Raw genomic sequence first — 13,448 nt, 5'->3', positions numbered from 1 at the left:
GGTTAGGGAGATAGATAGTGAGAGAGGTCAGTATATAATATGTATATATGCAAAGTCTAAGAACAAATTTAATTAATAAAAATTATAATAGCAATAGACAAATTTAGTGCAATATAAAAATATAAAGACATTAAGGAATCATGTCTAAAATCAACATTTTAAATTTTCATAGGAGGCATAATGAGAGATAATATAAGAATTGTAATAAAATATACACATTTTAATACAGCTCAAGTGACAATACCATTTCTAGATAGTAATAATTAATCTGAATCACAAATCTTATCTTCTCAAGAATCTTTTATCCCCAGGAAGATGACATGAAGGTTCTAGAATTTAGTTCTACAATTAAAGTTTATCCATCTAAACTGTTTGGGAAAAGCATATTAGTGTGAATGATACAAAGACTGGAAGCATTTTTAAAATATATACATATGTATATGTATATGTGTACATATATATAGCATTTTTATTTATGTATATGCATGCTTGTACGTGTGTCTATGTGCAGATAGTGTGGATGCCCACAGAGCCCTGGCAAGGGCATCAGATTTCCTGAAGCTGGCCTTACATATGGTTGTGAACTACCCATCATGGGTACTGGGAACTGAACTCCATTTCTCTGCAAAAGCAGCAAGCAAGCACTCTTAACCACTGAGCCATCTTAACCACTCCAGCCTTTTCCGGAAATGTTTTGAAATTTCATTCTTAAATTTTAAATCAGCGACTTAGCCTGAACATAGAGGTAGTCAGTGCTCATAGTCTTTTACTCTAAGAATTAATTTTCACAATAAATTATAAATACATCAATAACTTAAGAGCTTTCAATGCATTCTTCCTTGACTGAAATAATGACTGACAAATTTTCTTTACTGAGATCATAAACAGAGGACTTGTTATGTATATAAACTTCCTAACAACTTAAATTAACAAATGAAAAACCAGTTATAATTCATCTTAAGTGGGAGATAAACAGTTGAAAGTAAGCAATTGGGGGCTGGAGAGATGGCTCAGTGGTTAGGAGCACCAGCTGTTCTTCCAGATGACCTGGGTTCAATTCCCAGCACCCACACGGCAGCTCACAACTTTCTGTAACTCCAGTTCCAGGGGACCTGACACCCATGGCAAAACACCAATGCACATAAAATAAAGTTAAAAAAAAAAGAAAGTAAGCAATTGTTGTTAGAAGGTCTGAGGAATGCATTGACTGGAATCCAAGTTGATTGAGAGAAGAGGTCAGTCCAGACCACCTTAATCCTCTTGGGACTCTGCCTTTTGGTGAAGACTCAGGACCTCCCCCTAGTCTTCCCTGCTGCCCCATTCAGCCTTCCATTCCATCCCACCTCCAAACATCTGTGACTCCTTCAACCCCCAGAACCATTCTCTGCCAGGGACCCACAGTCATACCAGACTAAGACTCAGATCAGAACATCACTCAACCTTCATCAGAGAAGCTTCTAGCAGTAGATTGTAATTAACATGCAGACCTACAACTGGACTATGTCCAGAGAGATTTTAGAGCAATCAGTCCTAAATGGGATGTCTTCATCAAACCCCTCCCCTCAAGATTGGAGATCTATGTGGAAGAAGAGGCAGAAATATTGTAAGAGCCATACATAGGTGGTGGATGACTCCAAGGTATCAAGATCTTCCAGACACAACAGGGCTGTTGTACATGTGATTTCAGAGAGACAATGACAGCATGCATAAGACCTTTATTGATGCTAACTAGACAAAATCTCATCATTGAGAAGGGAAACGTGGGCACCAAGTCCTACCCCTCACACAGAAACTATTTGCTGTTGATACCTGCTGGGAAATGGAAAAATATCCATTTTCTCCAATAGAGTGTCTCTGAATAGATCAATCACACTCCAGGTCAGGTCCCATGCCCAGGAGTAGTTGGCTAACAAAAAACAACTTCAATTTTTTTGTTTGTTTGTTTTGGTATTTTTTGTTTGCTTGCTTTGACTTTTTTTTTTTTTTTTTTTTTTTTTTTTTTAGATATTTTGTCTTTTTTTGAGGGAGAAAAAGAACATAAATTGGTGGGTAAGGAGGTGGAATCTGGAAGGCTTTGGGGGAGGTGAAAGAATATGATAAAATATATATTTCCTTTTATCAAAAATACTTTTTTTTTCAAAAATATATTCTATAAAATTTTTAATAAAATATTTTAAAACATTAAAAGGTAAATATTCAAAAGGGGCATGAACCAGGTTATGGTGACACAATGCAGAAAGCCGTGCAATAACCTGGACAATGTTTTATGAACCAGAAAAGCACAATGGCTTAATAATGATATATATAAATACTTAACTACATCTGTACTTATTGTAATGACTACCTGTTCCATGAGAGAAACAAACCAACTCCTTCTTTAAATGGTACTGAATACTGAAGAAATTAAAAAATTTCACAGCAAAAGTCCCCAGAACAAAATCATAATTTAACAACAGAATCCCAGTGTCTGACATTTTTTGCTTTCATTGCCTGTACTTCCTAGCAGTTCACTTTTAACCACAAGAGTAATTAATATGCTGCCTTTTAACTGTACAAATAATGAGGTATCATTAAGAAATATAGAAATGGTGGAATTTATTTCCAAATACTGAACAAGGACTGATTTTAGAAATTCTTCCCCTATTAGTAGGGGAAGTCATTAGAATGACTCATCAGGAGATATTCTACATTCACCTTGATCAGTCTGGATCAGAGAGAGCACATGCAGGTGTTTGTGGTATAAAGATGATCCATATATGTCTATTCACACACATATCTGTATTCATATATACTTGTGTGTATATTGCTAATTATAATGCAATCCCACTCTGTAATCCCATGGCATTCCTATGTTTGCAAGCTATTTTACACGGTCTTATTTAAGCTCGTTTGAGACTCTCCAGTTAGATATTATTTATTGTTTCAATTTTATAGATGATGATAATCTTTTTCTAGTATAGATTTACTATGAGATAATATGTGTAGTGTTCTTTATTATAAAAAAATTAAAAACATTGGTTTTCTTCCCTATTATAATATGGAGTTTAAAAACATTTCCCATGGCATTTTTTAACCCCAATTTTACAAGCTGTTAGTTTGTCAGAAGAAACTAATAATATGTACCAAAGATTTGGTTAAATACAGCTGTAGCACATTCTTCAGGATTTTGTAGATTGCACTGTGCCTTCAAGTCCTCCAGGACAGGGGTAAAAATGGGTCACTTTTCTCAAGCTTCTATCACAATAGAAGCTTCATGGCTGGCAGCTTGTGTTCTAAAGTGTGAGGATATGCAGGAACTCTGGGGCAAAGAGTCTATGCATTGAAATCAGTGTTCTCTGGGTGTGTCTTTGTCTTTGTCTCCCAGAAGCCCTGGTGACCTGGAATCTTATCAGCTGCCTACCTACTATCTGAAACACAGAAGTCCTTTTAGAAAGGATTGACACATGTCATTGAAAACTCTTTTTTTCTTTTTTGCTTTATTGTCTCAAAATGTTCAAATAAGTTTAAACATAAGATCAGATTGCAGTAATGATGAATAGACATTTCTATTTCTTCCATTTCTCTAGTATCTATGAGGAAAATGTGTTGTATACTACTCAAAATAACAAGGGAATCTGAGTTTTTTAAACAAACCATTTACTCTCGGTGGCAAAAGAGAATAAAAACTTGAGTCAAAAAGCTGGAACTATTTTCTGTTTTCCAGAAGCTTCCTTCTGAAGCTGAATAGAGAATTAGAGACTTTTTCTAATAAAGATGCAGTGCTTGATTTTCAGTTCCCATCACTAACAATCATAGGAACAGTTCCTGATGACGACCTTCAGACCTGTGTGTAACTGTTTCAGCACTGATGGTTGTTATTTTCTAGTGGACCTCCAAAATCTATTTGGAACAAAGAAATGTGTTGACAAGCTGGGGATTGGAAGAGGCTGAGGCAATGGAAGAAGATAGGAAGCACCGAGCTGCTTCAGATTAGAGCTCTTTATTACTGGCTGCATATGATCCCTCCAACCTCAAGACTTCCACAGCATTTCTACTCAAAGTACAGAGAGATGAACTGGCAACACCCAGGTCTCTTGGGAGCCTGGTGCAAAGAAAGGGACTGGGCTACACCACAGACCTACTGACCTGTATTTTGAGATCTGTGGTGGCCCCAGTGAGACTTTAAAGTCAAAGGCACTATTTTTAACAGTTAGAAGCTAGGAGTGGTGTCAGTACCTAAAATACCAGTACTCAGAGGGCTAAGGCAGAAAGATCATGACTTTGAAGGCAGCCTAGGCTACCTAGTATGACACTGTTTCAGGAAAAAAAAAAAGCAAAAGCAAAGGGACAAAGCCAGGTAATTCTCAGAGACCTGGAAGTGCTTACTTCAATCTCTGGGAGACATATTTGTATGCTCTCTATGACCTTCCTTCTTCAACATTTATTTTTAAGTGTGTGTGTGTGTGTGTGTGTGTGTGTGTGTGTGTGTGTGTGTGTGTGTGTGTAGGGTTATGTGCATTGCATGTGTGTGCCCACAGAGGTCAGAAGAGGAAGCCTGATTCCATGGAGCTAGAGTTACAGGTGGTTGGGAGTCACTCAAGAGTCACTCAGTGTTATTGCTGGGAATTGAAAGTGAATCCTTGGCAAGAGTAGTATATTAATTACTTTTCTATTGTGATAAATCACTGCCACCAAGGCAATTTATAGGCTTTATTTGGGGCTTCTAGTTCCAGAGCAATAGGAGTCCATCACAGTCATGGTGGACAGCACCACAGCACGCAGGCAGGCAGGTATGGTGCTGGAGTAACTGCTGAGATTTCACAACCTCAACCATGAACAGGAAGCAGAGATCACATTTGGGATGGCAAGAAGCTTATGAAAGTTCAAAGCCCACCCTCAGTGATACACCTCCGACATGTCCATATATCCTAATCCTTCCCAAATAGTTCCACAAACTTGAGACCAAGTGTTCAAATGCTCAAGACCTATGAGGGATATCTCACTCAAATTGCCACAAGCAGTAAGTGCTCTAGCTGGATAAACTATCTCTCCAGTCCTACCCACAATATTTTCAATCCACCCCCTTCTTTATCTCATGGGTCCTCACAATGTGAATCTTATGGAAAAGCCTCATCTTAAAGAGTTTTTATAATCCTTACTGTAAAACCTGTAAGACAGAGTGCCAATAAATCCTGTCTGCTCCAGGGAAATATGATTCATTTAGTGAAGTAATCAGCCTACCATACATAAGTCTGGTCAGTTTTCCCTCTGTTACATGAGGCATACACATACTTTGCAGTTAATAATTTAGAGATCCTCTAAATCTATCAGATTTATGATGCTTTATCCAATGAGATACAGGTGTCTCAGCACTAAAATTATCAATGAAACATCCTAAGCCATATACAAAGTAATTTTTCTCCTTTTCTAGGTTCTTCTGGTGTGTTTGTCTATGATTGACATAGATGAATTTTGTATGTCTACAAAAGATAAGCTTATTCCAATGTGAGAATTAAGAGACTAACTCTTGTGTTATCAACTACCTTCTATCCCTTGGTAGATCATCTATTTCAAAGTTCAGCCTGTTATAATCTTAAATCGAAAAATTTGAGAAAGAACATAAAATAATATGTTATATTTATATTTACATATGTTATATATATATATATATATATATGTAATAAATAGAAGATGGACCTACTGACTTGGATCAGTTTAGCTAAGGAATTAAACACTAAGGAGGAGTTCACTATTGTGCCTGCATAAAGAGTGTAAACTGTGTTATAGCAAGCGAGATGCATGGAACATTACCCAATCCCTGCAATTCAGCCAATTCAACTTCACGTGATGACATCGGTGAAGGGTGTGATGATTCAAAGAAGGCTTTTAATAAATAAATAAAAGACTTTTCTGAAGCTTTTAAGTATAAAATTAAATATGTTAGGTGTTTGTCCTTCTTTTTTTGCCTTTCTTTTATTATTTTTGGCCAGCTGGCTAACATACTACTTAAGGGGGAATTTCTCTACTGCGTATGTACTACAGAGGCAGAATAAGAGGAAAGGAGTCTATACTGGTTAGTTTTAACCGTTAAGATGCCATAACTCAGAATCGCCTGCTGAGATAGTCTTAGTGAGGAATTATCAGACTGGTCTGTGGACATGTTTATGGGGGATTGTCTTGATTGTTAATTGATGTAGGAAGATTAAGCCCATTATGGGTGGCACTATTACCTTGATGAGGAGTTCCTGATCAGTTTGGGTGGTGGGGAGGCTAAGAGCAATCAACAAGCAAATAAGCCTGCATAATTCATTTCTCTCTACTCTTGACTGTGGATATGATGTGACTAGCTGTTTGAGTTCATGTCTTGACTTCCCCTTAATCATGGACTCTAACCTGGAATTACAATCTGAATAAAATCCTTCTCCTCTAAGCAGCTTTTCATCAGGACATTTTCTCACAGAAACAGAAATGAAACTAAAACCAAGTCTCTTTTTTGTCTTGGCAGTCTGATGATATTAGACCTTTTTTGGCATGTGAATAATATGTGGTCATTATGTATTCACTCTTCAGGGACCAGGAAGCATAGGGTGAGATAACAGGAAATCCCACTCCAACATATGTAGAACAGCTGTTGAGTTTCTTGTCATTTTTACTGTGTCCCTATAGCTCATTTCTCAAGATTTGTTCTAAGAACCGATGAGTCCATGGGTCCTGCCCACTGATCTCTTTTTTATTTCTATAATTCAGAATGTGAATGAAGAGCAAGACTCATGTCCTCACTAAATTTGGATAGAGCTGTTGTTTTTCTCTAGCACTGTTCACTGGGGTATGGAGGCCAGAGAATTTGAAGATGGCCTTATTTCCTGATAAGAACAGAGGTGGCAATGGTAGAAGCCAGGAGCAGGAGCACTTAATGCATCAGATACTGTGTGAGGCAGCTTCTAGGAAGAGCTGTACATTCACACCTGCTACAGATGAGGAAACCAGACTCACTCAGGCCATGCCACAACTGGGGTCACAGGCCTAGCAAATCCTTGAGGTGGATTCAAATCTAAATTGTAGCAGCTTGAAACTGAATTCTTCCTAATTAAGATCCCAGGAGAGTCCTTTAAAAACAATTTCAATGTCATTAACTGAACTTTACAGCTGCCATTAATTGAATTCCAGAAATGATAATAATTACAACAAAATGCACACTTATTAACTGAGACACACGGAAGCCTAAGAAATCTCACACCTGTCATTTTGCAGCACTGAGGGTGGATCCAGTGCCTCTTGAATAATTAGTAAGTGCTGAGTAATACTCCAAGACCTTGTCACATAGTTTGCCTGTATTGAAGTTTCTTATAGGAAACAAACAAACAAAGCAGCCCTCTAAAAGAGGCCAATAAAAACATTTCCTTGCAACCAAATAAATATTCAACTCTAAAAAATACTCTCAAATTTACTTGTTAAATTTATAGAGTTAAACATAACCCTTAACACTCTTTATCCACATTCCATAAAAACTGTCACACCTTAACAGGAGTTCAGGATGGGTGTAGGACCTACCAATTATGTTAATTTTAACTCTGTTAACACTCAGAACAAAACATCCTATAGGTAATGCATATGACTTGTTGAGCACAATACCCAAATCAAATGGCAACACTTGGCAATTATCTTCTAAATAACCTTCCTATGCAAAATGATATTCATTGGTTTCTTTCATAAGAGTAGTTGTCATAATAATATCATTATGACAGCTATAGCAGATAGGATTTACTGACAGTGACTAGGTGCTAGCTACAATGCTAATGACTTTACAGAGCTTCAAATTCCATTTTTCATCTTTGCATGTGTGTGTGATGTATACATATGTGGGAAAGTATGCTTGTGCTTGTATGTGAGTGTGAATGCACCAATGACAACTTGCTTGTTGATTCTCTATACCACATCTTGCTTTTACCGGGAGATCTAAACACAGGATCCCACACTTGCACAGCAAGCACCGAGCCAGCTTCCAATATGCTTCACATATGTTTATATGTTTGGTAACTTAATACTGACAACCTCAAAGAGACTTAGAGCATTATTGCCATTTTACAGACATTGGAGACGAAGCAAAGTTAATGGTTTCTCCCTCTGTCTTGTTGTTCTATATTAAAGGACCTCAGCTTCTAAAAGAACCCTCTGACCTGTTCTGCCTTAGTACAAAGCACAAGCTGTAGAGGCAATATCTAAAGGCAAAATCTAAGGATTTGCTCCATGACATCCAACATACTAGTTTTGGTAGAAAGAACCAAGTATGCAACGAACACCTAAAAATGTTATTTTCAGATAAATGAGCAAACCCATAGTGATCAGCCTGTTTGTTAACTCCGTCTTAGCCAGAAAAGTTTTCCAAACAGTCTTTCCTTGTAATCTTCCCAACAGTCAAGACTATAGAGAGATTGCTAGACAAGTTTGAGAGTCTAGGTTCCTGAACCATGAATGCCTTTTAGTCATGAATGACTCTGACTATTGATCCATTTAACCATGCCAAGAGTTGTATCCCAAAGAGTAGTCATGTAGAGAATAAATCAACACATATAGAGCTTGCATAACCTACAGCTAGATTTTTCTCATTTGAATAAATAAGTTGGATTTGGGTCCTCCTTATTCTAATAAAAACACTCAGACAAACCTCAAAATCACCTAAATAATAGATTCATATATATGAAAATATGAACTGAAATACAGACAAATCATTTCACAACAAGTTTATAATAAAATAATCCAAAAAATACAGAGTCTTCATTCTAAAAAAAAAGACATCTTATAAAAACTGGCATTGACCAGGCATAAAGATGAACTTCAGTTTGTTTTGAAACAAAATGCCAAAGCACTTTAGCTGTCAGTATTGAACTTGCCAAGGACAAAAAGAGAATAATTGGATAATTGACAATGATTAAAAAGAGATTTGTCCTTTGGACAGAAGAACCTATTCTATGTGTTGGCCACAAAAGTAAAGAACAATGTGTTCTCTAACAGGATTTTATTTATGTGCTGAATTTTTTTGATTTATGGTAATTGGAGGAGAAAAGGATAAAACTTACCACTACCAAAAAGAATTTACACAGTAAAAATAAACTAACAGGTAGAAAAGCTCCAATTATTTAATATGCAGACAAATCTTAGCTAGGAAACAATTTAGTAAGTATACAAATGATACAAGTAATTTTAGAGGAAGGGAAAGTCCTTATCCAAACATATTTACAGGCATGACGAGCATGACTCCTTTCTAATCACATCACAAGAACTATTCAGACAGGAAATCTAATCTCCAAAGAGATTACTTTTACCTCATCTGAGTAAAAATAGTGATTCTATGATATGCCATGATCTTAACAAAACCTCCAGATATACCCTCAAACTAGCTGATTTTGGGTGTCTGCAGCAGATGGTGGATGGACACTAGCCTGTGATAAGAATATATATATCTCATATATTCTTAGGAAGCACACAGTTTTGAATTTGTGTTTTCAGAGAATCATGTATCATGGAATCCAGAAAAAGATTTTCAGTTATTTAGTGGAGTTCTTACATTGTAGACAAGGGAACTGTGGTCCAGATAGCTGAACTAAATTAGTGAAAATCTAAGAGTTGGTTAGGGAGGGCAGCAGAGGTTTACAAATGTGAGCCCCATGCCTTCCTGCCACTGCGGTGTGCCATTCTGCCTTTGCCGGGATGAGACCAGCTTACAACCTTCCTGTGACAGTGAACTCTAACACTATGGTCAAGGTTGGGCTAATGTGGTACACTTTCAGTTGCTGGTTCCCTCTTTCTTAAAATATAAACAGCTCTGCATATTTGTGGGAAGAAAAACAAGAGCTAAATGGCATCTCTGTAGCATAGCTTACACAGTAGAAGGGCAACGAAAAGCACTCCTCATCTAACTCGAATTTTAGAGTGTGAGGAAGCTGAATTTCCCAGCTGGAGACTCTCAGATGACAAACCTTACCAATTAATATGAATGTACAGGTCTGGAGCCTGAAGGAAATCAGATCAGGTCTAAGATAGAATCAGATGTGGACCACAAGAAAGAATTTTAATATGGACTGAAAACAAAAGGCAGTTCAAATCCTGCAACTCACTGAAAACTGTTAAGACAACACCAGAGCATCCCAGGGAGGCCAGCGGTGTCAGCAAAGTCAGATCCTGACTCTCCCATCCATCTCCTTCCCTCTCCCTCTTTCTCCAATTGGATCTTATTTTTTAAATCTAGGACACCTTCGCTTCCACGCTACAGTTTTACTTATGTCCTTCATTCATTCTGAGAATTCAGAACCACAGCGAGATATTTAAAACATGCTATGTTATTAAAAAGGAAGAAAAGAAGCCCTTCTGAGAAGAAAATCATCATAACACATCGGTCACTTTGTAGAGCTCAGTTGAGAAGAATAAGGCTATTTTGTTTTGTTGAGGACCTGGTAAGGAAATTAACTTTCTTCAACCTGCTTCCTCAAGATCTCCAGCTTGTGTTTAGGGATGCCCTGTGAAGGTTTTTGTACATGCTCCGTGGTGAGAGAGTGACATTTAGGATAAAGCACAGGATGATCCAAGCACAAGCTGCCCAGCAGCTGGACATATTGGGCACTTCTCTTGCTGAGAGTCTCCTGTGGTTTAGTCCTCTGCAAAGGGCTGAGCTTCTTCCAAAAGTTCAAAATTGATTTTTGATGGAGAGGATAAGTGAAGAAATTTCAGGCAACTAAGAGATAGATTCTTTTGATTAAATGTCAAAACAAAAGTGAAAACAACAGCCCTCCAATAGACAGTACTGTGGCAATTTTAGAGAGTGTGGAAAAAATGGTGGTTGCTTCAGTGTAAAAGGGTATCTACCTCTTGAGAATTTTCATTTTCTGTAAAAATCCACAGATTAAAATGTGTTCCTGTGCTTGTCTTTGCATATTCATTTATGCTGAATTATGTAACACTTGAAAGAGAAACCCCAACATTTTATGGATTGTGGAATTACTAAATGTTTGAAATATTTGTAAATAATCCTGTCTTCTGTTCCATTACTGATCCTCTGAGTATGATATGTCCTTTTGGCAGTTTACTTTCCTAATGAGAAAGAAAGGCTCATCTTCTTCATTAGAAGACAAACTCAGACATAAACCATTGTTTTCTTGTGGTTCAACAACTTAGTGAAGGACCCTGGAGCAGTTTCCCACAATTTCCTGCTACTAGCTCTACACTGGACAATGACAAGGTAAGACTGCACATTTATCCCAACGCTTCCATAGCCTTGCTGGACGTTTTGAACAACTTAGATCTTTTTCAAGTTTCTTTAGCCTAAAGGTTGAACTTTATAAATTATGATAACACTGCAAGGCTCCTGAAGGAAACTTTCATCACTTGTATTTTAAACTGAAAAAAAAAATTCAGTAAGACGGAATATATTCATAAAACCATGTAGGAAAAAGAGGATTGGCAGGAGGGGGGAGGGCATGGAAGTGGAGAATGGAGGAAGATTGAAAAATGCACTGAAAGTACATTATATACAGATGAAAATAGTCTACACAACCCAGTATAGTAAAAAAAAAATGATAAATAAATGACTAGAATAGATTCACAAACACCTTTCACTTCCCTCATACTCTACATAACATTCCCTTTTAACTAAAAGTGGAAACTTGTAGAGAAGCCCTTACCGACTTCCCACTTGAGAAGGCTGTTGTCCTCCCTCTCCATTTTTCCAATGACATACCAGATACATGCCATCCAGTGTGCAAGGAGAGCAAACATGGACATGAGCAGGGTGAGGACGATTGTGCTGTGCTGAGAATAACGGTCCAGTTTCTGTAGGAGGCGCAAAAGACGCAGCAGCCGGACAGTCTTTAGGAGATGCACAAGGGACACCTGTGGTGGGGACAGAGAGTCGTGGCTTGGCACAGAAGCTGCACTCATAGCACAGTGTTTTATGTAACCCACACCCACGGTGGACAGTTTCTGAAATGGAGAATGATGGTGGTTTCCCCCCTGTGACCCTACTGAGGAGTGTTTCTGCTCCTCAGATACTATATCAAAAGGTGAAAGGATGAAGTAAGGTAGACTAAAGGTTACAGAGGTTCATTTAATTTTTCCTGCAAACACTTGACTTTATTCATTATAATTGACTTTGTTTTCTGCCTGATGGTATACAAATTTTTATTTAATGCTCGGCAACTAAGACACACTGAGTGTAAGATGTCTTTCTCATCTTGGACACGTTTTCTGTCAAGTCTGCTTTCCCTCTACAGAGAATAGATTTGTGTTGTAAGTAATTCATACATATTGAACAAAATCTTAGAAAGTCATAATAAAAGTAATTTTAATTTAAGATTTTTTTTTGATATTCATTTTCTGAGGCTAGGTTTTCATTAACTCCATGCTGACTTGGAAAGATTCATTTCTTTAAGTCAGCTGATCCAAAAACTTGAGTAAGTACTTCACACTCAAGTACTAGTGGCACCTTCTGTGTCATTGGCTAAATTACTTTGTTTCTACCACTATCAATGAACAGAGAAAACATTCAGTGAGGCATTCAGCCCTGGAGCTTCTCTCCAGAGTGTTTGGAAACCAAAATCAAGTGGAATGAAAAATTTTGGTGCATCTCCTATTCCCTATCTTTTCCTATAGTTAAATTATAGACTTCTGACTCAAGGGATACTTTCCTGAATTCAGGCATAAATTGAAAGATACAAGCCATTGGTGAACCCAGGCATGGTCAGAATTAGTGTTAATGAGAGGTGCACCTAATACATGCTCTCTAGCCACCTTCACAGAACTTCAGAGAGCATTCTAAAGTAGAAAACACAGAGTGTCAACACACGTAGAAACAGTTTGATGGACTCCTTGACCATTTACTTTCTTGCTGGAGCTACAACAGAGGAGGAAAAACTATAGCTTGTGGCTACAATTAGTCTCCTCTTCACAGAATATAATCACAGACAAGGTCAGCATCTTCGGAGGGATTACCTAGAAACCAGCTGGTCAATTGATTTCAATTATTTCCTCTGTTACTCATTTTTCCTTATTTTTAAGAAAAATATATGTAGAACATTGCCAGTGTTTGAAAGACCTGAGCAAATAATTGACATAAGAATGAATGGACAAAAATGAATAGACAGATCAAGATATAAGCTAATCATATCTCAATATGAACAGATATTCAACAATATTGTGCTCAATCCTAATCTTGTGAATTATTCTGCACTTAAACACAACACCATCTTTTCTTAAACCTTTTTTCCTTCTTCTTCTTCTTCTTCTTCTTCTTCTTCTTCTTCTTCTTCTTCTTCTTCTTCTTCTTCTGTCTTCCTTCTCTCTTCTCCTCCTCTCCTCTCCCTCTCTCCTGTCCCTTCCTTTCCCTTCTCTTCTCCTGCCTGCCTGCCTGCCTGCACACAGGTGCCCCTCCTATGTGAAAGTCACAGGGTAATCCTCAGGAGTAGGTTCTCTCTTTCCAG

General features: G+C 37.5%; 1 protein-coding gene across 3 annotated transcripts in view; it reads right to left on the bottom strand.

The window, feature by feature from the left end:
* Kcnh8 (potassium voltage-gated channel subfamily H member 8) overlaps window positions 1-13,448 on the bottom strand; it is a 138,976-nt gene that overhangs the window by 111,719 nt on the left and 13,809 nt on the right. For all 3 annotated transcript variants that reach the window (XM_059281638.1, XM_059281640.1, XM_059281639.1), the window contains exon 3: window positions 11,655-11,862. In XM_059281638.1, coding sequence (XP_059137621.1) covers window positions 11,655-11,862 — 208 coding nt within the window. The remainder of the gene's footprint in view (window positions 1-11,654; window positions 11,863-13,448) is intronic.

The sequence above is a fragment of the Peromyscus eremicus genome, chromosome 16_21 (assembly GCF_949786415.1).
Source record: "Peromyscus eremicus chromosome 16_21, PerEre_H2_v1, whole genome shotgun sequence".
NCBI classification, from domain to species: Eukaryota; Metazoa; Chordata; class Mammalia; order Rodentia; family Cricetidae; genus Peromyscus; species Peromyscus eremicus.
The sequence above is the reverse complement of the archived record's forward strand: the minus strand, read 5'-3'. Positions and strand labels throughout refer to the sequence as shown.